Source organism: Equus quagga, chromosome 13 (genome assembly GCF_021613505.1).
Source record: "Equus quagga isolate Etosha38 chromosome 13, UCLA_HA_Equagga_1.0, whole genome shotgun sequence".
NCBI lineage: Eukaryota > Metazoa > Chordata > Mammalia > Perissodactyla > Equidae > Equus > Equus quagga.
This window is the reverse complement of record NC_060279.1, coordinates 62425511-62452135: the sequence shown is the minus strand read 5'-3', so window position 1 is coordinate 62452135 and position 26625 is coordinate 62425511. Positions and strand designations below refer to the sequence as shown.

Here is a 26625-nt window from a genome sequence, read left to right as displayed (position 1 = left end):
CTGAGCTTCAGGGATGCTGGGGTGGGGGTGAGGCCTCCTACACTGGAAGTTCTGAAGCTAGAGGTTGGATAGAAGTTCAGACAGCACCACTAGGGAAGGGCTCTGTGGTCTATTACCTCTTTGGCTAGGGTAATTTGTGAATCATACACATATGCTAAATCTCTAATATAAAGAATTCATACTGGGGCTGGCGCCATGGCCGAGTGGTTAAGTTCGCGTGCTCTGCTTTGGCAGCCCAGGGTTTCGCCGGTTTGGATCCTGGGCTCGACATGGCACCACTCATCAGGCCATGCTGAGGCAGCATCCCACATGCCACAGCTGGAAGGACCCACAACTAAAAATATACAACTATGTACCAGGGGGCTTTGGGGAAAAAAAGGAAAAAATAAAATCTTAAGAAAAAAAAAAGAATTCATACACATTAATAAGACAAACATAATAACCCTAACACAATAAAGACAGGGTCATGCAATAGAATACTAAGAAGCTATTAAAATTCTGTAAACCTCTATCCACTGACAAGGAAAAATAAAAATGTTCAGGTTACAAAATTAGTCTATACAGTGTGGTCCCATTTCTATTTTCAAAAAGTTGTGTCTATATATGGATCAAAAGGATCTAGAAGGGGGCTGGTCCAGTGGCACAGCAGTTAAGCGTGCACATTCCACTTCGGTGGCCCAGGGTTCACAGGTTCGGATCCCAGGTGCGGACATGGCACCACTTGGCAAGCCATGCTGTGGCAGGCATCCCACATATAAAGTAGAGGAAGATGGGCACAGACGTTAGCTCAGGGCCAGTCTTCCTCAGCAAAAACAGGAGGATTGGCAGCAGATGTTAGCTCAGGGTTAATCTTCCTCAAAAAAAAAAAGAAAGAAAGAAAGAAAAAGGATCTAGGATAGAATGTCAGTTTTCAGAGTGGAAGAGAATTTGGGTGTTTTAAAATATTTTTTCAACTTGTCTTTTCTTTCTTTTTTTTAAAGATTGGCACCAGAGCTAAGATCTGCTGCCAATCTTTTTTTTTTCGTCTTTTTTCTTCTCCCCCAGCCCCTTGGGTACATAGGGTATATTCTAGTTGTGAGTGCCTCTCGTTTGTGCTATGTGGGACACCACCTCAGCATGGCTTGATGAGCAGTGCCATGTCCGCGCCCAGGATCCGAACCAGAGAAACCCCAGGTTGCCGAAGCAGAGCGTGCGAACTCAACCACTCAGCTATGGGGCCAGCCTCTCACCTTGTCTTTTTTTAAAAAAAAAAAGAAAAAAACACAGTATTGTTATTTGCTTTTATAAAAATTTTATCCAAAATTTAATTTTAGAAAAAAATTTTAAAAAGCCAAATGCTACAGAGACATGACAGTAACTGTCCAAAACACTTCTGTGTGTCCATTCTTCTGTTAGTCTGTGCCACCTGATGTTTGTGTTCTGTCAACCATAAGGCTAGTGATGACAGCTGTAGTCCAATCCAATGTTCTCTTTGCACTCTGGGGCCCCATTGATTTCCATTCTTATATGTAATGCCCTCTAGGACTCTGCTTTTATATTGTCCTCCCAATTCACAAGCTGATAATGTAAAGGTATTATATTCCCTCCTTCCTGTTTGCCTGTTCAACTACTACCACTATGACGGTGGTGATCAAAACCTCTAATCTGCTGACCCTATTGCCTTTTTGTTTTTCTTCAATCCCAGAAGCCCTCTCCCTTCCTATTCAGGTTAGATTCTATAGTCCCCCATCTCAACAGCATTTGATAACACTATTGGACCATATGTCCTTAGTAAATCTCACCCTGGAGGAGCCCTACTATCCATATTTTACCACATGTCCTGAAGAATCTGAATGTTGCTTCAGAAAATTATAAAGCAGGGCTAATTAGTATCTATAAATTCATGAATATCAATATCAGAGGTGCCCTTCAATCATGCCTAGAATCCTATTAGGTTTCTGTGGCAACTTACTCTCCCCCTCCTTACAACTATTTCAAACTTCTCTACACTCTTCAAACTGTCTAATCACCCACACTCCCTCTGCTCACAACTGGTGACTTCACGTCATTCATTACAGAAGCAATGCTGAAGCTATCATATGGAAACTCTCTAAACTCTCCACTACCAAATCTACAAATCTTCCTAACGTACATCCATCTTGTTCATCTTCTTTATCTTCCCTCCTGTTCCTTCAGCTACCGAAGGCCCATCCCAACTTCTATATTTTAAATCCTATCCCCTCCCACCTTTCTCAGAAACCGGATATTCTTTACCATCATTGATGCTCTTTCCTCTGTCTATTCAAAACTCTCTTGCTGTTTGAATCACCTTTTTAACCTTCGTGGGCCTCTCTCATATAAATCTTACACTCCACAGTTAGTAATCTGAGAAAAGTCTGAAGCGGTCATTGACACGTCATAAAGAGACAGAAGAAATATGAAGAAAAGGATTTCTGAAACACAAATCTGATCATGTCACCTCCCTGTTAAAGCTCACTTCTTACATCTGTTTTAATACTCCACGATCCAACCAACCAAAGGGCCTTTGCATATGCTGATGCCTTTATCTGGAATGTTCTCCCACACTTTACCTAGCTTAGTAATTAACAGTATAGATTCTACAGACAGATTGCCTGGATTCAAATCTCACCTCTGCCATTTATTAGTTGTGTGACCTCAGTTCACCCATTTGCAAAGTGTGGAGGGCAACAAGTACCTACCTTATAAGAGTTATGTGAGGATAAATGAGTTATTAGGTATAAACTGCTTAGAACAGTACTGGGCACACTCTGAATGTTCTACATGTTTCCTAAATAAATGAATAAACCTGAGATGTACTCTAGCATACTAGCTAGGAGCCCAAACCCTAGAACCATACTGCCTGTGCATGACATTTGGCTCTAAGACATATGCTGTGAGACCCTAAGCACTTATTCGCCACTCAGTTTCCTCATTTGTAAAACAAGATAATAATCTATCTCATGGATCTATCATGAGGATTAAATGAATAAATATAGAAAGGGCTTAGAACAGTACTAAGAACAGAGTAATGTTATATAACTGCAAACTATTGCTATTATTTTCCAGTTATCAACTCAAGTATCACTTCCTCATGGAAGCCTTTTCTCAACCCACCAGGCTAGGCAAGGGTCCCTCTGTCATTTTCACACAGTACTGTGTCCCTTTCTTTCAGAGTCCTCCTTATCTTAGTTTCCAATTACAACTTTGTTAGTTATTTATTTATTTAGAGATTTATTAGCTTCTGTTTGTTCCACTAGATTATAAGTTCCATGAGAGAAGGGACTGAGATAGGTTTTGCCCACCTAACAGGCACCCTCAAATACCTTCTGAATTGATGAATGAATGAAATAGCTAACCAAAATCTTTAGTTTTCAAAAGGTTTGTATTCTATTTGAAAATTATCTGAAATATTTTATTACCAAGTAATGTATTAACATGATCAAGTACTATTAATTTTCAGAGTATGGAATATAAGTGGACATTAGAGGCTATAAATTCTTTAAAGTCAGCTTTAAAAAATATGAATGACAAATGAATGACCGCTAATGACCAGCAACCTCTCAAATTCAAGTGTTTGTTCTTTTCATTTACTATAAACCATTTACAAGCTTTCGGAGGAATAAGTTTTGGAGAGAAAGGTTCACTATGATTTTTTTTTATAATATGCTTTGGTGACTAATATAGCACCTAGCACCGAGAAGGCCTCTATAAATATTTGTTCTCTAAGTATGTGAACATCAGCATAAATTACTGCCTATAATATTTACGTGTCACAATCAAGACCTGGAAAGTTACAGCACTTGATCTCTGCAGAAAGAGGTGTGGAAGCCTCCTTTGTTAGGGTGCATCTATAAAACCAGGAACTCTGGCATCAACTTTATAGTCTCCACAGCCATAGTATGCTATAGTCACTGCTTGCCAAATGAAAATCTAATGAGAAATTTTTCATCTGATTGGGAACAGCTGAGATGAAGACACTATGAAACAGGCAGGGTGCCTTCTTGAAGTGCTAAGGGTACAAGGGGAGTTCACACATATTCACAGACACCTGCCCTTCCTGTAGTACTGGTGATTGTTGGTAGCTCCTGAAAAACAGACTTCAAACCTAAATTCAATCTTTTAACTTCCTTCTAAAAAAATGCCTACAGAATAACAACTGATATCACATCTAATATTTAAAGTCAACACAAATTTTACAGATTAGGCATATGTTAGAAGTTTTATTGATTTTAAGTACCCTACCTTAAACTTTCTACTTTAGGATTCATTGAATAACATTTTATTCATTATGAAAGAAAGCTCTATAGTAAACCATCACAACAACTCCTCGTACCTGGTGTGTAAGTAAAACGTTGAGACTGGCTTTTTTTCCTCTTGCCATTGCAAAGATAAAAGTGCACCTGCACTGCAGCTGTAACTGCTGGGTTATGATATGGAGGAACTTCAAGGACAATATGAGCCTAAGGAGCATGGAAAGCAAGATTGTGTTACATTCAGAACTAAAAATGAAATGCACCTGCTAAACTCAGCACAACTCATGAGTCTTAATGACCCAGGCTCTCCCACGATAGATCATTATGCACATCAACTGCTCATGTAAGTCATCTGGATATTTATTCTATGGATACTTCAGTCTTAACAGAAATAAGCACTTTAAAGTAAACCATTACAGGAAAAATTGCCTTCTATTCACCCAGTTGGGTTTCTAGTTGCAGCAGAAACAAAAACAGTCTTACATACTATGTAATGAGATATTTTGCTCTACTCAATATTGCATGTTACTATACATCTTAACTGGAAGTTCATTCTGGTTTTTAACCAAGTCTAATATTTCTGTAGTTCCATTATAGTTTAGATTTCTTATCTTAAATTTTATATTCAAAATGTTCTAAGTTGGTAATACACAAAATCTGTATCAATATCAAGAATAATTTTACATAAGCAATGTGGAAACCTTTAGCCCCAAACTAATTACAATCCTTAATCTAATTTCTCCAGGTCTTTGGAAAGCACTGTGAAAAGTGGTATTCCCTACCCTAGAGACAATTCTGTCTCCATTCCAACCACGAGGAACGGACCACAGCTTTCAGTGTTGAATCCTGGAAGGCTTAAGGCTGAGGAGTCGAGAATGGTATACTAAATACACAAACCCCAGAGGGCTTGTCCTCCTCCTAGTTTTGCCCATTATGTATGTTCTTGAATGAATTTGTTTGATTTCTTCACCAAATTCAGAGAAAGAAACTAACAACTTCAGTAAGAACCTTCTAATGATCTTTCATTTCTAATTTCTCTCTTCCTACACACAGAAAATGGGAAGAAAGATATCAATTGTTTACCTTTCCCAAACTTTAATTTTAGTATCAGGAAAGTATCTATCTCACATCCAAACTTCTAAAAATTCTAATTCTATCTTTCTACTACTCAAAAGATAAAAGATTTCTCATCTATACAATAAAGCACCATTATCCAACTTTCTCATTAAGCTTCTTAAATATTTCTAAAGACATAACGTAAATTTCTTACCCCCTGACATTTTTCCCTGATTATTTTCCCTTCTACTTCCCACTGAGGTCGTCCATCTGTTGAAAGAAACAATTTACAATTAAAAGTAATTCAAGTCAGAAACATATAGACAGAATATAACATATTTAGTGTCATAATTTCTTGGCAAAGGGAATCTTTTTCTCACTGACTTCCATTATAAAAATAAAATGTGTACCCATGAGGAAAAATGGGGAGAAAGAATTTGGGCTGTTCGAGTTAGCAGGCCCCACAGAGTTTATTCTACCAAGTGATGTTTGAAAATCGTCTGAGAGTACCTCCACCAATAAGTGGCCAACTCTGCTTGTATGCCTTAAGTAATGGTAAATTCACTCCCTCACCAAGTAATCCATTTCATCTTTGGACAATAATTGCTGCTGGAAAGCTCTTCATGATAGATGACATCTGTCTCCTTATACTATCCAACCACTGGTCTAAGTACTACTCCTTGTAGCCACCACCGAAAAAACCTTGAGTGCTTCTGTGTAAGACAGTATTTCAGATGTTTAAAAGCAGCTATGTTTGTTTGTATCTCCTCTTCGGCTGGTTAGCAGCCCCAGTTCTGCATCTATCCCTTACACAATATTTTAACCTTCTTGGTCAGTCTTCTTTGAACACTCCTCCAGTGTGATTATCTCCCTCCAAAGGCACCAGGCCCAGAACTGAAGAGCCCAGGTGAGAAATAACCCAGCAGAGTAGAGAGTGACTGAGGCTCTTGCCACCTTATGTGGAAATGTTGTGTCTCTGTTAAAAGTTTTCTGGGGCAGCTGCACCAGTCTAACCCTTACACTTAATGTGTGGTCAGCAAGTGTCCCTCAGTCTGCCACATTTCCTACTACCAAGCTCAAGCTCCCACATTGTACCCTTATGTAGCTGCTCCCCTCCCCCTCCACCGCCCTGCAACTCCTGTTATGTTAATTTCTCCCTACTAGATTTTATTTTCTTGGATCACTTGGCTTGCCAAGATATTTTTAGGTACTGACGGTCTTCTAAAATATTTGCTAAGCTTTCCAGATTTGTCATCTGAAGATCTTGTCAACATATTTTCTGTCACTTTATCCCAAGTGAATTGTTCACCTGGGGAGGGCCCCACCTGCTACTAAAAGCTCTCACTCCAATCTGATGTTCAGCTATTCTAAACCATTCTTTTTATATCAATGGGCAGTCACTCAGTGACTAACCCATACAAGTATCTTCAGAGCTAGCATGACTTCTTCATCTGGTCTGTGAAGATATCAGGAGAGACTCAATCAAATGCCTTCAAGATTGTGACTATCATTTTCCAGTCCAATAATTAGATAATGACTACCCATGTGTAAAAGAGACTCTACAGAGAAATGCTATGTCTCCTTAGAATTATAGCTCAGTTCAGCAATCATTTGCTGGGTCCCAACATGCCAGGCACTTTGGGTTAATGAGATAATGGAGATAGGATACCCTGCCTTCAGTGTGTGGATGAAAGGCAAATACAACAATTCATTACAATGAAATGTGGTGGTTACAATAACTAATAAAGGTACACTCTGGATGTACCAAGAGCACAGAGATCAGGGTCCTTAACCTAGTCTTGGTGGGGTGGTATGAGACAAGGAAGGCTTCCTGAAGAACTCTTGAACTGAGGCTTAAAGATAAGGTGGAACATAGATGATGTAGTCTATGCAGAAGAGAGAGCATGAGCAAAGGCAAGATGGCAAGAAACTACGATTTAGGGAACCATAAGCAGCTGTGTTGGTGCAGTATTAAAGTACAAGTCAGGGAGTAGTAAGAAATGAGGCTGGAAAGATAGGCAACAGATTGTGGCCTGAATGCCACATTAAGGAGGCTAAAAAATAAAGGGATCACTGAAGGTGCTTTCAGAATGGGAGTAACATGTTCACAACTGCAATCTCATCCAAAGCAAGTAACTGCCACCATGGAACATGATTCAATCTAAATCAAAAGCTCTTAAATGTAAAGCTCTGGGTTAAATAAAATGAATTCTATAATGAAACTGCCTTAAACATACATATTTATTATATTCAGGCACTAATGAATTTTTACAATGGAAAGGGACAGGTTTGAGATACTATCTCTTCCTTATACTTGTTTTTTGTTGCTGTTGCTGTTGTTTTCTTTAATGAGGTAAGGCAGGCTTGGGCAATCCAGATACTTAATAAGAAAAGAATAAGTGTTACCTGAAGAATGAGACAGAATTGCCGATAATTTTTTTAAGATGGTTGTTGAGGATGTGTGTGTGTGTGGTGCATTTTACTTTGTGCTTTAAAATTTCCCTAAGTTGTTCTTTTAAAGGTGACTTGAGATAAAAATAAATGTAGGGGCTGGCTCCGTGGCCGAGTGGTTAAGTTCCTGCACTCCACTGTGGCAGCCCAGGGTTCGGATCCTGGGCGTGCACATGGCACCGCTCGTCAGGCCACGTTGAGGCAGCGTCCCACAACCCACAACTACGAGGACGTGCAACTAAGATATACAACTGTGTACAGGGGGAGTTTGGGGAGATAAAGAAGCAGGAAAAAAAAGAAGATTGGCAACAGTTGTTAGCCCAGGTGCCAATCTTTGGGGGGGGTGGGGGGGAAGGAAGATTGGCAACAGTTGTTAGCCTAGATGCCAATCTTTAAAAAAAAAAAAGGGTAAAAAATTTTGTTTTCTATGCTGAATTCCTCTGAATAAGCCATACAACTCCTAAGTTACTTCATGAATAATGGTTATTAACAATTTGCATTTTTTTAATTCAATTTATTTAAACTAAAAAAAAAAAATAGTTCATCCATTTCTCCCAGCCCTCACTCCTGGCCTCTGGCACCTACCAATCTGTTCTCTGTTATCTATGAGTTTTTTGAAAAAATTGTTTTTAGGGCCCAGCCCAGTGGCGCAGCGGTTAAGTGTGCACGTTCCGCTTCTCAGCGGCCCCGGGTTTGCTGGTTTGGATCCCGGGTGCGGACATGGCACCACTTGGCAAAAAGCCATGCTGTGGCAGGCATCCCACATATAAAGTAGAGGAAGATGGGCATGGACGTTAGCTCAGGGCCAGTCTTCCTCAGCAAAAAGAGGAGGATTGGCAGTAGTTAGCTCAGGCCTAATCTTCCTCAAAAATAAATAAATAAATAATTAAAAAAATAAAAATGTGAAAAAAAATTGTTTTTAGATTCCACATAAGAGATCATACAGTATTTGTCTTTCTCTCTCTGACTTATGTGACTTAGCACACTGCCCTCAAGGTCCATCCATGTTGTCACAAACAGCAAGAGTTCATTCTTTATTATGGCTGAATAATATTCTGTTATATACATACACACCACAGTTTCTTTATCCAGTCATCCACTGATGGGCACTTAGGTTGTTTCCATATCTTGGCAATTGTAAATAATGCTGCAATGAACATGGGGGTGTATGTATCTTTTTTAGTTAGTGTTTTCATTTTCTTCAGATAAATACCCAGAAGTAGAATTGCTAGATTATATGATAGTTCTATTTTTAACTTTTTGAAGAACCTCCATACTGTTTTCCATAGTGGTTGCACCAAATTACATTCCCACAAACAGTGCACAAGGATTCCCTTTTATCCACAACCTCACCAACGCTTATTGTCTTTTTGATAATAGCCATTCTAACAAGTATGAGGTAATATCTCATTATGGTTTTGATTTGCATTTTCCCTGATGATTAATGATGCAGAGCATCTTTTCATGTACCTGTCGGCTATTTGTATATCTCCTTCAAAAAAGTCTATTCAGATCTTCTGTCCATTTTTTAATCAGATTGGTTTTTCTTCTGTTTAGGTGTATGAGTTTTTTACATGTTTTGGATATTAGCCCCTTATCAGATATATGATTTGCAAATATTTCCTCCCATTCAGTAGGTTGCTGTTCCCTTTTGTTGATGGTTTCCTTTCCTGTGCAGAAGCTTTCTAGTTTGATAAAGTCCCATTTGTTTATTTTTGCTTTTGTTGCTTTTGCTTTTGGTGTCAGATTCAAAAAATCATCAAGACTTATGACAAGGAGCTTACCACCTATGTTTTCTTTTAGGAGTTTTATGGTTTCAGGTCTTCCATTCAAGTCTTTAATCCATTTTGAGTTAATTTTTGTGTATGGTGTAAGACAGTGGTCCAGTTTCACTCTTTTGCATGTGGCTGTCCAATTTTCCCAACACCTTTTATTGAAGAGACTGTCCTTTCTCCATTGTATATTCTTGGCTCTTTCATCTTAAATTAACTGACTACATATGCACTGGTTTATTTCTGGGCTATTTTGTTCCATTGACCTATGTGTCTTTTTTATGCCAATATTGTAATATTTTAATTACTATAACATTGTAATATAGCTTGTAACCAGGGAGCATGATACCTCCAGCTTTACTCTTTCTCAAGATTGCTTTGGCTGAATTATTCAGTGTCTTTTATTGTTCTATACTCATTTTAGGATTGTCTGTTCTATTTCTGTGAAAAATGCCATTGGAATTTTGACAGGGATTGCACTGAATTTGTATACTGCTTTGGGCAGAATGGACATTTTAACTGTATTAATTCTTCTAATCCATGAGCACAAAATATCATTCCATTTATTTGTGTCTTCTTCGATCTCTTTCATTAATGTCTTATAGTTTTCAATACACAGGTCTTTCACCTTCTTTGTTAAATTTATTCCTAGGTATTTTATTCTTTTTGATGCAATTGTAAACGGGATTTTCTTTTCTTTCTCTTTCTTTCTTTGCCAAGGAAGATTAGCCCTGAGCTAACACATTGCCAATCTTCCTCTTTTTTTTCGCTTGAAGATGATTAGCCCTGAGCTAATATCTGTGCCAATCTTCTCTATTTTAAATGTTGACTGCCACCACAGCACGACTGATGAATGGTGCAGGTCTGCATCTGGGATCCAAATCTGTGAACCTGGGCCACCAAAGTGCAGCATGCCAAACTTAATCACTAGGCCATGGGGCCATCCCCAGGATTATTTTCTTAATTTCTCTTTCTGATAGTTCTTTATTAGTGTACAGAAAAAGATTTTTATGTATTGATTTTGCATCCTGTAACTTTACTGAAGTCATTTATTAGCTTTAACAGTTTTTTGATGGAGTCTTCAGGGTTTTCTAAATATAATATCACATCATCTGCAAATAGTGAATTTACTTCTTCCTTTTCAATTCAGGTGACTTTTACACTTCTTTTTCTTGCCTAATTGCTCTGGTTAGGACCTGCAATACTATGTTGAATAAAAGTGGCGAGAGTGGGCATCCTTGTCTTATTCCTGATCTTAGATGAAAAGCTTTCAGCTTTTCACTGTTGAGTATGATGTTAGCTTTGGGCTAACCACTATTCAGTCACTATAACTTTACTCTCTTAATCCATAGCACTTTTATCTGGAATTATCTTGTTCATTTATTTGCTTATATGTTTATTGTCTGCTCCTTCACTAGAATCTAGGCTCTATCAAAGCAGGCAACCTGAAGGTTTGATTTACCATTACATCCCCAAAGCCTAGAGCAGTATCAGTCACTAGCAGTTGCTTCATAAATAATTGATGAATTAATAAATGGAGAAACAGAACTGCTATTTCTTGAACATAGGCAAGTATTGGTCAGGGTCTAAGGGGTTGGCAAAAAGTGAATTTTTAAAAATTTATTTTTATTTTATTGAGGTCATAGTTTATAACATTGTGAAATTTCAGTTGTACATTATTATTTGTCAGTCACCATACATATGTGCCACTTTACCCCTTATGCCCACCCCCTCAACCCCCTTCCACTTCTGGTAACCATTAATCTGTTCTCTTGGTCCACATGTTTGTTTATCTTCCACATGTGAGTGAAATCATATGGTATTTGTCTTTCTCTCTGGCTTATTTTGCTTAAGATAATATGCTCAAGGTCTATCCATGTTGTTGTAAATGGGACAATTTTATCTTTTTTATAGCTGAGCAGTATTCCATATCTTCTTTATCCATTTATCAGTCAATGGGCACTTGGGTTGCTTCTATGTCTTGCCTATTGTGCATAATGCTGCAACGAACATAGGAGTGCATGCAACTCTCTGAATTCTTGATTTCAAGTTCTTTGGATAAATATCCAGTAATGGGATAGCTGGGTCGAATGGTATTTCTATTTTTTATTTTTTGAGAAATCTCCATACTACTTTCCATAGTGGTTGCACTAGTTTGCATTCCCACTAGCAGTCTATGAGGATTCCCTTTTCTCCACATCCTCTCCAACATTTGTTGTTTTTTGTCTTGGTAATTATAGCCACTCTAACAGGTATAAGGTGATATCTCATTGTAGTTTTAAAAATTTTAGTTTTCCTTTTTCTCCCCAAAGCCCCCCAGTACACAGTTGTATATTTTTAGTTGCAGGTCCTTCTAGTTGTGGCATGTGGGATGCCACCTCAGCATGGCTTGATGAGCGGTGCCATATTCACGCCCAGGATCCAAACTGGTGAAACTCTGTGCCGCTGAAGTGGAGCACACAAACTTAACCACTCGGCCATGGGGCCAGCTCCCTCATTGTAGTTTTGGTTTGCATTTCCCTAATGATTACTGATGTTGAACATCTTTTCATATGCCTGTCTTCATATATCTGTCATACAGATAGGCCATCTGTATATCTTCTTTGGAAAAATGCTTGTTTGTCTTCTGCCCATTTCTTGATCAGGTTGTTTTTTTGTTACCAAGTTGTATGAGTTCTTTATATATTCTGGAGATCAACCCCTTGTTAGATATATGATTTGTAAATATTTTCTCCCAGTTGGTGGGTTGTCTTTTCGTTTTGTTCCTTATTTCCTTTGCCTTGCGGAAGCTCTTTAGTCTGATGACGTCCCATTTGTTTATTTTTTCTTTTGTTTCCCTTGCCCAAGTAGACATGGTATTCGAAAAGAGCGTTCTAAGACTGATGTCAAAGAGTAAACTGCCTATATTTTCTTCTAGGAGTTTTACAGTATCACATCTTACCTTCAAGTCTTTAATACACTATGAGTTACTTTTTGTGTATGGCAAAAGATAACGTCTACTTTCATTCTTTTGCATGTGGCTGTCGAGCTTTCCCAACACCATTTATTGAAGAGACTTTCCTTTGTTCTTTGTACGTTCTTAGCTCCTCTGTTGAAGACTAGCTGCCTATAGATGTGGTTTTATTTCTGGACTTTCAATTCTGTTCCATTGATCTGTGTGTCTGTTTTTGCGCCAGTACCACACTGTTTTGATTACTATAGCTTTGTAGCATATTTTGAAGTCAGGGATTATGATGTCTCCAACCTTGTTTTTTTTCTCAGGATTCCTTTAGTTATTCAGGGTCTTTTGTTGCCCCATGTGAATTTTAGGATTCTTTATTCTATTTCTGTTAAAAACGTCATTGGGATTACATTGAATCTGTAGATTGCTTTAGGTAGTATGACCATTTTAACTATGTTTATTCCTCCATTCCATGTACATGGAATATTTTTTATTTCTTTATGTCATCATCGATTTCTTTCGATAATGTCTTATAGTTTTCATTGTATAGGTCTTTCACCTCCTTGGTTAAATTTATTCCTAGATATTTTATTGTCGTGATTGTAAATGGGACTGTATTCTTGAGTTCTCTTTTTGTTAGTTCATTTTTAGAGTATAGAAATGCGGCTGATTTCTATAAGTTGATTTTGTACCCTGCAACTTTGCTGTAGTTGTTACATTATTTCTAATAGTTTTCCAATGGCTTCTTTAGGGTTTTCTATATACAAAATCATGTTGTCTGCAAACAGTGAAAGTTTCACTTGGAAGGAAGTGAATTTTAAGGGAGAAGAAGACAGATGAAAACATGGTTTCCAGCTGAAGAAGAAGGTCCTGACATTAATAATAAAGGATCAGGAACAGTGAGATGAATTGGTTTGTGAAGTCTGACATGTTTTCATATTTTAAATATCAGTGGGACATTTACATAGCAATATTCAATGGGTATTAAAGAAACAGGTCAGAAGTTCAGGAGACTTGGTAGCTGATGAAATTTCCCAGAATGAAGGAATATAATGAAAAGAAAACTGAATACAGAACTTTGGAAAACTTCTATATTTAAGGGCCAGAAAGAATGGTTAATAAAAGATGAGCAGGAATAGTTAGAGATGTGCTGAGAACCAGGTAAGCACAATTACACAAAAGCCAAGAAAGAAAAGGGTGTCAAGGAGAGTGGGTAGCTGACTGCCAAATAAATTTTTAGGATGTTAAGATTTCAATATAGTGAAAGATAAACAATTAAAGAGTAAGTAACAGGTAAGGCAATGAAGGTAGATGACGGATTACTTTTTTGAGAGGTTGGATGATAAATGAAAGAGAAATGAAATAAGAGCTTATGAAGATGACAGAGTCAAGAGAAAGAGAATGTTTAGGATGAGAAGATTTGAATGTATTTAAACTAAAAAAAAAGGATGCAGTGGAGAAAGAGGTAGTGAAATTACAAGAGATAGGCAACAGGGGCAATGAATACCCTCAAATACTTAAGTTTAAAACAGATAAAAATAAATGAGATAAGCATTTAAATTAAGAAAAAAATACTAAGCCAAAAAACAGTGAAAATTAGGAAAAATACAGAAATTAGAGAAACAGAAAACAAAGACACAACTGAAAGGATCAATAAAGCCAAGTACTCTGGAAAAAACGATTAAAAAAACAAAAGATGGTACAAATAAATAACAGCAGGAATACATTTTTTAAAAGAAAGGTAACTCCAGATGCAGAAAGAGAATATTATGAGCAAATTAGTGTTAATAAATTGGAAAACTTGGATGAAATAAATAAAATCCTGGTGTGAAATAACACAACAGAAATATATTGGTCTCTGCCTCTACTTCCTGGCATAGAGCTCCTAAAACTCTTATAATTTCCTAAGTGATCAGTACACTACAAGCATCTTTTATTCTAATATTTGGTCTTTGATCCTGGTTCCTGACACAGAAGTCCTAAATCCGTTGGAATTTCCTGAGTGACAGGAGTGTCTTTTGTTCTAAGGAGATGACTCTTGGTGGGCTCCTGGATGGAGGCTGGTCGCTAAAAAGAACAAGCGATAATTAGAAGCTTAGAATTTTCAGCCCTACTCCCATTCTCCAGAGAGGAGCTGTAAATGGAATAATCCAATCATGCCTATGTGATGAAGCTTCCATGAAAATTTCTATACTATGGGGTTTGGGGAGCTTCTGAGTTGCTTAATACATGGAGGTGCTAGGAGAGTAGCATGCCGTAGAGAGCATATAAGCTCTGCTCCCTTTCCCATATACCTTGTTCTTCCATCTGGATCTTCACCTGTATCTTTTATGATATCTTTTATTATATAGTAAACTGGTAAACGTTAAGTTAAGCGTTTCCTCGAGTTCTGTGAGCTGTTCTACCAAATGATCGAATCCAAGAAGGGGGTCACAGGAACCTCTGACTTGTAGCCAAGTTGGATAGAATTGTGAGTAACCTGGGGACCTACTACTTTCAACTGGCACCTGAAGTTGGGAGGAGTCTTATGGGATTGAGTCTGTAATGTGTTGGGTCTGCACTAACTCCAGTTAGTGTCAGAACTGAATTGAAGTGAACTGAGGACACCCAGTTGGTGTTGAAGAACTACTCGATGTATGGAAAACCCATATATCTGGTGTCAGAAATGTTGTGAGTGTGGTAGTATTGTGAGAGTAAAGGAGAAACACATGAAGAGTGTGCTTTTCTATTCACCTACAAAAATATAAATCACCAAAATTAAATTAAGAAAAATAAACTTAAATGGTCCTATAACCATAAATGGAATTATATTAGAAATTAATAGCTCCCCACAACGACAGCCCCCAACCCAGAAGGTTTCAGAGGTAAGCTCTGCCACATGTTCAAAGGAAGGTGACTACATGACTTTCAGAGAATGGAAAAAGATGGGGCACTCTCCAACTCATTCTGATATCCAGAATGTATAAAGAATCCTATAAGTCAGCAAGAAAATGAAAGTTGACTCAATAGAAAAAATGGGCAAAGACATGAACGGGCATTGCACAAAAAAGAAAACATGAATGATTCATAACAATCTCAATAGATACCAGGGAAATTCGAACCCAAAGTTCAAGATACCATTTTACACCTATTGGATTAACAAAACTTAACAATTATAACATTTTTGCTTATGTCTACCAGGTGATAAGAACCAGGATACACATTGCAGCATTGTTAGCTATCATTTGGCAGTGCCAAAAACTGGACACAGCCCAGACAGTCAGTGAGAGAATGGAAATAAATTGTGGCACATTCATACAATGTGAAAACAAAAGATCTTCAGTTACATGGATCAATCTTGAAACATTAACGTTGATTTCTGAAAAAAGCAATTTTCAGAAGAATACATGCAATATTATATAACGTCCAGAAACAGGGGAAAATATATAAAACTACAAAGATAAGCAAAGACTGATTCAGGAGAGAGATCCATTTGGAAAGCAGTATCAAGAAGCCTTTAAAGGTAAATGTCCTATATCTTAAACTGGGTAGTAGGTATGAGTATTTGTTATATTATTCTTATTAGAATAGTATTTCATAGTTTTAAAAATGTTTAAAAAAATACAGGAGAGGAAATAATTGATGGAAAAGTGTTTTAAATATGCTCAAGAAGGGCTAAAACCAAATACCCTGATAGATACAGGATTCTTCTACTTTCCTAAAAATTAAGATACAATTCAGATAATTAGACATAAAATTCACCCTTTTAAAGTATACAATTCAGAGGTTTTGAGTATATTCACAGAGCTGTACAACCATCACCACTATCTAATTCCAGAAACCTCTTCCCCATAGCAGTCACTCTCCAGTGACACCTCTCTCCAACCCCTAACAACCAGAAATCTACTTTCTGTCTCTATGGATTGTTGATTTTGGACATATTGTGCTGGCTTCTTTCACTTAGCACAATGTTCAAGGTTCATCCATGTTGTAGCATGAAGCAGTACTTTATTCTTTTTTATGATTGAAAAATATCCCATTGTATGGATATACCACATTTTGTTTATCAGCTGATGAGCATTTGGGTTGTTTCCATTCTTTTTTTGCTTTTATGAATAATGCTGCTATAAGCATTTATGTCCAAGTTTCAATTCTCTTGAATATATTTATACCTAGAAGTAGAACTACTGGAGGATTCTTCTACTTTTGAGATATACTTAATGAGAACTTAACATTTATATAAAAATTTTATACATGCTTTGTTTACAATAAAATCTGCATAAATGACACCTGTAGCTTTAGGAAAACTATTTTATAATTAATGTCGGTGAAATACCTGAATTATTTTGCCCCTTCATTTGAGGTCAATCAACTCAAATCTTATATTATTTACCTTGTCCTTTTTCAAGAAAAATGATTTTGGATTCTGGAAGAAAATTAGATCCAGTCACAATCATTTCATGACCTCCATTTACAGAACAACTGTTGATACTGTACTTCTCAATATGAGGAAGTTCTTGAGCAGATCGCTGGGCTGTTTTTTGGGTTTTTTTAAGAGTTGAGAAGAAACAAAATATTAGTTTACAATCTTGCATATATAAATGACAAATTCAAGCTATAAAATGAAAATAAAGAGAAGCAAACTCCAGGCTTTTAAAATTCAAGACAATGGTAACAATATCCACTAAAATCACTAACGTTACTTGGAAAACAAAATAGATTTATTAGAGTTATGTGATTTCTAAATTATTTTCTTAGATTACAACTTTAAAGAAACCAACTAATAAAGAGAAATTAATTAATGACTGCAACTTCAAATTGACTCCAACACTTCATCCATTTTTCTCTTTTTAGCTTAAGTCTTTACTACATTTCTTTCCTACAAGTGTCTGTTAAAATTTATAAATCTAATATAATTATAAAAAGCAAATTAAATTGAGAGATGTGTAATTAAATTGCATACAATTAAAAGAAGACAAGTTTCTAAAGGAAAAACACCAAGTAGCCCTTTTGTCAAAAAAATATCTACATCATCATTGAGATATCAAGATTCCATTTTGGACAATTTTCTAAATAACTAAGTAACTGAAGCATACATGAAGTACTGCACATTTCAATACTGACTTCTTTTTAAATGGATGTAATTGTTTCTATAGTACACTGCACTCTTCCTTCCCAAGGTATGTGGGAACCCAGAGTATACTCTTCCCAGAGTATGTGAACATAATTTTTCTTAATGCCTTAGAGTCATTATTTAAATTATCAACTTTTAGAAACAGTGACCTTGGTGCCACCTTTCTCTGATATTCAATAATTCCAAGTTGGTATCTTTTCTAGAGATGATATTTCTGGCTTTTCTTTCTTTCTTTCTTTTTTCTTTAACTGCTGGAGCTTCAAGCTATTGATTGTACTTCTTTTGATTGCCTAGGTTCTCTAAGGATTTCTTCTTGCCAAATGCCAAGATAACTAGGTTTCTCTCTGGATTAAAACAAGTAAAAAGAAGTGTGGATTATACTTTCTTCTTCATATTTGGAAAACAGGACTACTTTCAGTCCTATTACCTGGGTGGAAAATTGGTAGCTTTGAAGGTCAGCTGTGTTTTCCTTGGCTAGAACAACATTTTAAAGAAATTTAAACTAGAATGCCTTTAGGAAGCATGCACTCTTAGTTCACTATGGCTCTTGTCGCTCTCAACTATTTTCCCAAGCCACAAAAGGCATATGAATTGGGATCCCTGCCCCATTTGAAGAGAATGTTAAAATAAACCCTTTCACAGGGGATGGGTCTGGGATTTAGGATCAACTACCACTTGGGAAGTACTGAGCACCAACTTAGCTCTCAGAAAATATTTATGTCCCCAGGAGTGTTCCAAATAGCTCACAGAGTCATAAAAATAAGCACTAACTAGCCTAGGAAGTAAACTAATTCAAGTTTTAGATATTTATGGTGGAAAATAGCCATCACAGGTGCATTCAAAGTAGCAGCAAAAGTGTGTTCAACAAATGGCATAGCCATACTAAAAAAATTATGCATATGATAAAAATAATATTTTTGAAGAATATTTAACAATATGAGAAAATGCCCATTATAAGTGAAAAATACCAAAATAAGATATAAAACTATATCAAGTAAACTCAACTAAAAAATATTGTATATATGTATATATAGAGAGAGACAAAAAAAAGAAAGAAAGAAAGAAAAGAAAAGAAAATCCAAAGAAAGGTTAACAGTGACTATCTCGGGGAAGTGATATTATACAAAAGATTTTAATAATATTCTTTGTACCATTCTGCTTTTTCTATGCTCTCATCAATAATCACATATTAATAAACTAAAAGAAAAAACAGAAAATCATTTGAGTAGCTTCATCTCAACAATTCAAACTACTCTATGAACTTAAATTATTTAAATTACTTTGTTAAAAAAGAGACAGAGGGACTAGCCCTGTGGAGCAGTGGTAGGGTTTGGCACACTCTGCTTCAGTGGTCTGGGTCTGTGAGTTCAGATCCCAAGTGCAGACATACACCACTTGTGAGCCATGATGTGGCAGTGACCCACATATAAAGTAGAGGAAGACTGGCACAGATGTTAGCTCAGGGCTGGTCTTCCTCAAGCAAAAAAAAAAAAAAAATGGAGGAAGATTGGCAGTAGATGTTAGCTCAGGGCTAATCTTCCTCAGCAAAAAAAAAAAAAAAAGAAGAAGAAGAAGAAGAAGGAGAGACACACATATATGCTTACATGGGCATAGAATACTCTGGGAGGATAATAAAGATGCTGGCAATGATAGCTGCTTCTAAGAAGCAGAACTAGCCGACTTGGAAATTTGCTCTGTACTCTATATCCTTTTATTCTTTTTAAATTTTGTACCATTTACCTGTATTATCTATCAAAAATTAATGCAAAAATTATTTCTACAGTGAATTCTATTACCATGGATTTACTCAGTGATTCCCACAGTCAACTGGGAAATGATAAAGCATTACTTGAATTCAGCAAATAGCAAAAGGAGGCGTAGAAAGGTAATACAGTAGGTGTGATCCCAAATTAAGAATGCATGTGGTTAACGAAGTAAAATAGTATAGTACAATCGAAAGAGCACTAAGAAAACCTGTGTTCTAGACACAGCTCTGTCACCAACAAGCAAATAACCTTGGATAAGTACTTGAGACATTCGTGCCTCAGTTTCCTCCTACACCAGATTAAGACACAGAATTAGAACACTTCTAAGTCTATGCCCTAAAGATCTAAACAGCAGTCTTGATATTTCAGTCCTAGCAGCTAACCTGCCAGAGGTCCACAGTTCTCCAGGGCTTGGGTAGATATCAGGTTCTAGGGCCTTTTCTCTTCTCTTGCCTTTGTAAGTCAGGGGAAAAAGCATTCACTTTCTCAGTCTGATGTTGTAAATAAATCATGGTAAAAAAAAACAAAAAACGAAATCCTGTAAGTGCTTATTTAGCTGAGGTATCAGCTTAAAGAGACAGGCATCTTCCAACATGGAGGCTGACATTTTAATAAAACAAACATGACCAAGTGACACTTAGTATTAGCTTCATGATTTGGTCCTCAGGTGTCATCAAGCCTTCCTTCCTCATTTACAGATAAGAAAAGTGTGGTCAAGAGAATTTATTTACAGTCACACAGCTATCTAGGGTCAAATTATAAGGAGAAGCCATTTTATAACTCCAAGAGTAGTATTCCTCTCTCCTAAAAATGTAGCTTATTTCCATATAAGAAGATCACACCAGCAATCCAGACTGTGTGCCTCAGTTTACACTTTGGATCCGAATATTACACTATAAGCAAAACAGAAAATGACCTACTATAAACAAAATTTTAAAACATCATCACCAGCTCACTTACAGCACTCAACAGGTATAGAAGCTGTCTGCAGAGAAAGAACTTTTCCATTGGGCTGTGGGATGTGTACACGAAACACAAGTCGAACTCTAGTATTCTTTCTGCCAATATCAGTTTCTCCTTTCCGAAGTTCTATATCTGAATTGCGGAGTTTCAAAATACCTGCACAGTCAATACTAGGGAGAAAAATATAAAAATTTTATTTGCTTACTGAAAATTAGTAGTTCTAAATAACTCAGCTAAATAGCTACTGTTAATTTAGCAGGGCAGACCTATCATCACTATCTGAAATCAGGCCAAAAGAGAAAGATGTATGATAGCTATTTTCTGCTATTTCAATTTTGGGATTGAAAATGTTTTTGTATGACAAAAGTAACAGTAAGTGTGGTCGACTGTCTGCAAAGATGGCTGTCAATAATTCCTCCCCATTCCTGTAGTCACATGCTACTTCTCCCATTAAGAGGTCGAGTACCTATGTCCCTTCTCTCCTTGAGAGCCGGCCTAATGACTCGCTTTGACAAACAGAATGTCGCCAAGTGATACTGTGTAAGTTATGAGCCTAGCCCTTAAGAAGCCTTTTAAATTCCACTTTCCCTCTTTTGGAGCCCTGAACCACCATGAAGAAGTCCAACTAGCACACTGGAGAGAGAGGCCCAGAAAATCCTCAACTACTCCAGCCACCCCAGCTGAGCTCCCAGCTGAATTCAGGTACCTAAGTAATCCCAGCTGATACCACATGAATGGATCAGCTGAGTCCAACCAATCCAAAGAATCATGAAAAATAATAAAGTTATTACTTTAAGCCAGTAAATTTTGGGGGTAGTTTGTTTTACAGAACTAGATAAATGAAACATAAAATAAAGACTCTTTAAATCTATACATGCAACTAGGCCAGAAAAGATGCACTTCTAAGACCACAAATAAGCCATTAATAGCATATTTATACTTTTATAGTGATACGTTTATTAATAAAAGCAATCGATCAGGCTAAGATTCTTGCATTTCTAAAGAATGCACACACAGGATTAAGTTTTGGCATTTAAGGTCTAATATTTCATTATCTTCAAAATTTATTACTAAGTATGGCTGCTTAACACACAATCACGGTAGGAAACAACTACCTACAACATATCTTTGTTATTCACATTTTGGAAAAATAAAGAAAGTGGATAACTAATGATCAGACATTCTAGTTAATTAAAGTTTACTCTCTCTTATAGCTTCCTTGTTATCCATCCTTTATCTACCAATAGTTCCAATTCTAATGCTTACTGCCCAGAGGCCATAGAAGTCACTTGAAAGGACAACATATATTACAAAACTAGGTTATCAAGGTAAGAACGAAGGAATAGTAAAGCACAAGGAAGAATCCCAAAGGAATGAATATTTTCATTTTCAGAAAGACACAGGAGAATAAATTTCTAAGAAAGGAAATGCTTTTGAAAATAAACATTTGTCATTTATGTATAACAAATTATATTTAACTTAAAATTGAAAAATTACACTTTAGCTCAAAGCAGTATTGGTCAAATTCTATCAAGGTAGTCATTATTCATGTTAATATCCAACATGAGTCTTTAGAGGGAAATACCAGAGGTTATACATTTTATTGAATTTTGAGGGAAGGTATTTTAGCAGAGAGCCATTTCTAATAGAAGATTTGGAATAAAAGTATGGGAAATGACCATCTTAAAACTCTGGCTAAGAAATACAAAAAAAGAAAAGGAAAAAACTCCAAACCAATTTAAAAAGTACACATATAGGAATGAAAATAACTGTTTACAACTTCGAGTGTAACATTGCCTCATCCACATTCATCTAGTTTTAAAAACAGGGAGGAGCTATGAATATGTGAGGGCAATGAATACTGGTGTCCTATATTTAAAGTATTTTACAGGTTTATGGGTTAGCATACTGAGCTTAAATAAAGGGTCTTCCATGTGCAAAATAGATTAGGTTTGAAATGACCAAGCCTGTGGGCCAGTAGGCAAAACAAAGGGAGCATATATCCATCTTTTCCCACTTTACTGCTTTTAGAGAGCAATAGAGCCATTTAATACATACCTACAACTCACTTGTACATAAATTATTCTGAATAACGCTCTTATCTATCATTCACAAATTTTTTTTTTTCTTTTTTAAAAAGACTTTATTTTTTTCTCCCCAAAGCCCCCCTGTACATAGTTGTGGGTCCTTCTAGTTGTGGCACCTGGGACGCTGCCTCAGCATGGCCTGATGAGCGTTGCCATGTCCACGCCCGGGATCCAAACCTGTGAAACCCTGGGCCGCAGCAGCAGAGCACATGAACTTAACCACTCAGCCATGGGGCCGGCCTCTTTAGTCTTCTTAAAGACTGGCACCTGAGCTAACATCTGTTGCCAATCTTCATTTTTTTTCTTCTTCTCACCAAAACCCCCCAGTAAATAGTTGTATATTCTAGTTGTAGGTCCTTCTGGCTCTGCTATGTGGGACACTGCCTCGGCATGGCTTGAGGAGCGGTGCTAGGTCAGCGTCCAGGATCCGAACCTGTGAAACCCTGGGCTGCTGAAGTGGAGTGCACAAACTCCACCACTCGGCCATGGGGCTGGCCTCCATAAATTTATCTACCACTATCTGAAATTAAATTACACTCAATCACCCAAGTATATCCTAATAGTTCCTGGGTAAAACAGGCTTATTCAGCATTAGCTACTCTGTTATCTAAGGTACATGGAAAAGGTTTCTTAGATTTGGGTAACTTCCTTGTTGCTCCTTACTTAAGCCCTTCTTGGACACACACAATCTTGCCAAAAGCCTTGGTTCCTATAGGATTCATGTTCCCCAATCTAATAGTCCAGAGTGGATAGAATGGCCAGAGAAGCTTCAGGTATGTATACGGCAGGATGGTGTGAGAAGACTAAGCTGCTTGTTACCAGTGACAATGGTATTTCTCCAGCTCTGTCCTATCCGGTCTGATCCAGGCAGGCAGTATATGCGCCAGGTCTGGTTAGGGAAGGGACATGAATCATGTCCCATCACCTCTGTTCCATGTGCTAGTAGATGGGAAAAGGAGGAGGCAGATATGTTTAGATCCTACTGTTTTGATTTTTTTACACTATTCAGTATGCGAGGTTTTCCCAATTTCTCCAGAATGTGTCTTAGAAACTCAGGTACTCTTTTTTCTTTAATTTGTTGATTTATATATTATTTTTAGAAAGGATATGAGGGATTTTACAATATAAATACAAATAAAGTGAAGAAAAAAGAAATAGAAAAATGTTTTAAGTAGAAAGAACAGGAAATAAATATATCCCAAATCTAGAGTTATAGAGATTACTATAATTTCTATAACTGAGCTTGACCATGAACTTCCTGGAAGCCAAAGCAAAAAGTAAATGTGATAAAGTCACTATAGGTCTCTTGTTGCCTGGTAAAGCAAAATCCACCATGTCATCAGGAAACACCAACTTTATTCCTTTAACTTGAAGAATCTGTGTGTGTGTGTTTGTTTGTGTGTGTGTGTGTGTGTAATAATGACCAATCTAAGAGATGATATCTTGGGGCCAGCCCCAGGGCTGAGTGGTTAAGTATCTGCGCTGTGCTTCAGCAGCCCAGGGTTTTGCCGGTTCAGATCCTGGGCGCAGACATGACACCTCATCAGGCCATGTTGAGGAGGCGTCCCACATGCCACAACTAGAAGAACCCACAACTAAAATATACAACTGTGTACTGGGGGTATTTGGGGAGAAAAAGCAATTTAAAAAAATGGCAAGTTGTTAGCTCAGGTGCCAATCTTTTAAAAAAAATAAAAAAGAGATGATATCTTTAATGATGGTTTTTCAGATTATGAGGAGGTATTCATATGGCTATTTCTTATAATGTCTTTCAAGCAAAGTTACGAAGCATAATAGGCTTCTGGTAATTTTCTATTTAACTTGATTCAAATGTACTGCTTTGAAAATCCAGAGGAACAAATGGAAACATGGCCTGCAAAGTGTGTCCTAGGGATCAATTTTACGAGTTCTTAGAAAAAGACAGTTTAAAGCTGAGTTTTAAATTCCAAAGTTCTTTGTACATCATAGCACACAGAAACTTAAGAGTAGAGATTATCAGTTAGCTGTCTGCCTTTGCCGTGAAAGAACTCTGTCATAGCCCCTGTGTAATGACTTACTGGGTTGGGTTCTTGAATACTATTTGAACAAGGAAGACAAAAATAAGGTTTTATTTAAATTTACATGAACTTGTCTTTTCTGGTAATAAGTAGGTAACAGGATAAGTGATTTCTTGAGGCAATTCTTATTTTACAATAGTAAAATTATATCATAAATTGCTATGTCTTCAGGGGTATATATTCAGTTTACCTAAAAAGTTATTTAAATATAAATTCAAAAGAACAGAGTTTCAGACTGAAATCTGATTTTATAGGACTGTTCTTGCAATAGTCTGGGATAGACGTTACTGCCGTTTTAAGAAAGGTCCATACTGTAGTTTGAAGCAACTTCTATAACAAACTTCAATGTACGTTTCACATACCTGGATGTGGCGAATTAACAGGTGCCTACCAAATACCCTTTCTTCCCTTTTTCCTCAGTAATAGGCCCCTATATTGTTAGAGGTGGCAATGTGAAAAAAACACAGCCAAGTCTTCCTTATATACAAAGATGATCAATGAGATGTAGTAAAGGTGTTGGGTAAGTTTCTGGGAAAGGCTCTTTGAAGAGGCCTGACTCAGATGGAAGTTCTCTTTTATCCTTCATCCTACCCCTTCCTCCTCATTCCTTCTGGATCGTGAGGCCACCTTGAGTATGGGAACCAGATGCTAAACATAGCAGAAGAGGGGCTGGCCCGGTGGCTGAATGGTTAAGTTTGCGCGCTCCGCTTCAGCAGCCCCAGGTTTTGCTGGTTCAGATCCCAGGCACGGACATGGCACCGCTCATCAAGCCATGCTGAGGTGGCAGCCCATGTAGCACAACCAGAGGCACGCACAACTAGAATATACAACTACGTACTAGGAGGCTTTGGGGAGAAGAAGAAAAAGAAAAAAGTATATATATATAGTAAAAAAAAAAAAAGTAAAAATAGCAGAAGGAAAAACAGAAGGAGCTTGGGGCCCCAAGCCACTGTGCTAGCCCTATAATGCCTATCTATATATTTATTTTATGGAATAAAAAACTAAATCTCTAACTGTTTAAGCCATTGCATTTCAGTTTTCTATTACAGGCAACTATATATAACCCCAACTAACCCATGTGAAGGAAACTTGCCAATCACAATTGTACTGAAATTGTTTATTTATTGTCTACTCTATTAGACCGAGAGCTACTTGGAAAAAGTCCATTTATTTTTATCTATCACCTAGCATGATGCTTGGCTGGTACTACATGGTTCATAAACTTTTGCTGAACTGAACTTTCCTTATGGAAATATGCTACCAAACTTAGCAAATATAATAAAATTATTTACATAATGTTATTCAGTTAATTTAGAACAATGAATATTTTATTTTTGTACTATAAAAAAATACACACTTTTTCTAAAAGTTGTTTTAGGAAAAGAAAGAACTGTCCATTTTGGGGTACGTTTCAAGATACCTGGCTGACATATTGTTTTCAGGAAGAAGTGGAATTTCCAGAACCTTTGTGCTGGCAATTATTATCTCTTGGCTTGCAGTAGCAACTGTCTTCCCAGTGATTCTATGCACCTGGTAAAATGCATGAGGTCGTAAATATCGATCATCTGCTGTTCCAATAAACATCTGTAGATTTATCGGCTTTTCACTATAGCCCAGGAGCTAATTTGGAAGAACGAACACAGAAAAATACAATTCATTATCCATGCATTTTACAATAAGCTTACAACAAGTAAGTTTATTATACCTGTATCATATATTATTGATACATAAAATGTTATTTCAAAAAAGATAACAGAAAAAGTAGTAAGTGAACAGCCCTCCAAATTTTGGAAATAGTTTAAGAGTTATGAAATGCTGGAATGTGTTACAATGAGATGAGAGGGTTTTTTTTTATAAATATCTAGGTCAACAAAAATTTTGCAAAGCCTTCTTAGAGGACTGAACTCTGTATTCCAGGCAACATTAACCATCCAGACCAGACCTAAAGACTTCAGAGTGTGGACAGATCCTCTAACAGGCTGTTAAAATCAGAGACACTTTGTTTTAGTATTTAGTAGAAAGTCTGAAAAAGCCAATTCCATGTTACCAACTTAGAAACTCAACTGACTTATTAACAAGCTGGGCTACTTGACTTTGTTTTGTACCCTTCACTATTGCTGGGTTAAGATGACCACACAGGATTGATAAGAGATATGACCAGGAGGT

The 26625-nt window shown here is 36.9% G+C and overlaps 1 protein-coding gene across 2 annotated transcripts in view; it reads right to left on the bottom strand.

The window, feature by feature from the left end:
• NFATC3 (nuclear factor of activated T cells 3) overlaps window positions 1–26625 on the bottom strand; it is a 126699-nt gene that overhangs the window by 33537 nt on the left and 66537 nt on the right. For both annotated transcript variants that reach the window (XM_046680915.1, XM_046680914.1), the window contains exons 4-8: window positions 25880–26079; window positions 20313–20485; window positions 16846–16986; window positions 5524–5579; window positions 4334–4460 (exon numbers count right to left, since the gene is read on the bottom strand). In XM_046680915.1, coding sequence (XP_046536871.1) covers window positions 4334–4460; window positions 5524–5579; window positions 16846–16986; window positions 20313–20485; window positions 25880–26079 — 697 coding nt within the window. The remainder of the gene's footprint in view (window positions 1–4333; window positions 4461–5523; window positions 5580–16845; window positions 16987–20312; window positions 20486–25879; window positions 26080–26625) is intronic.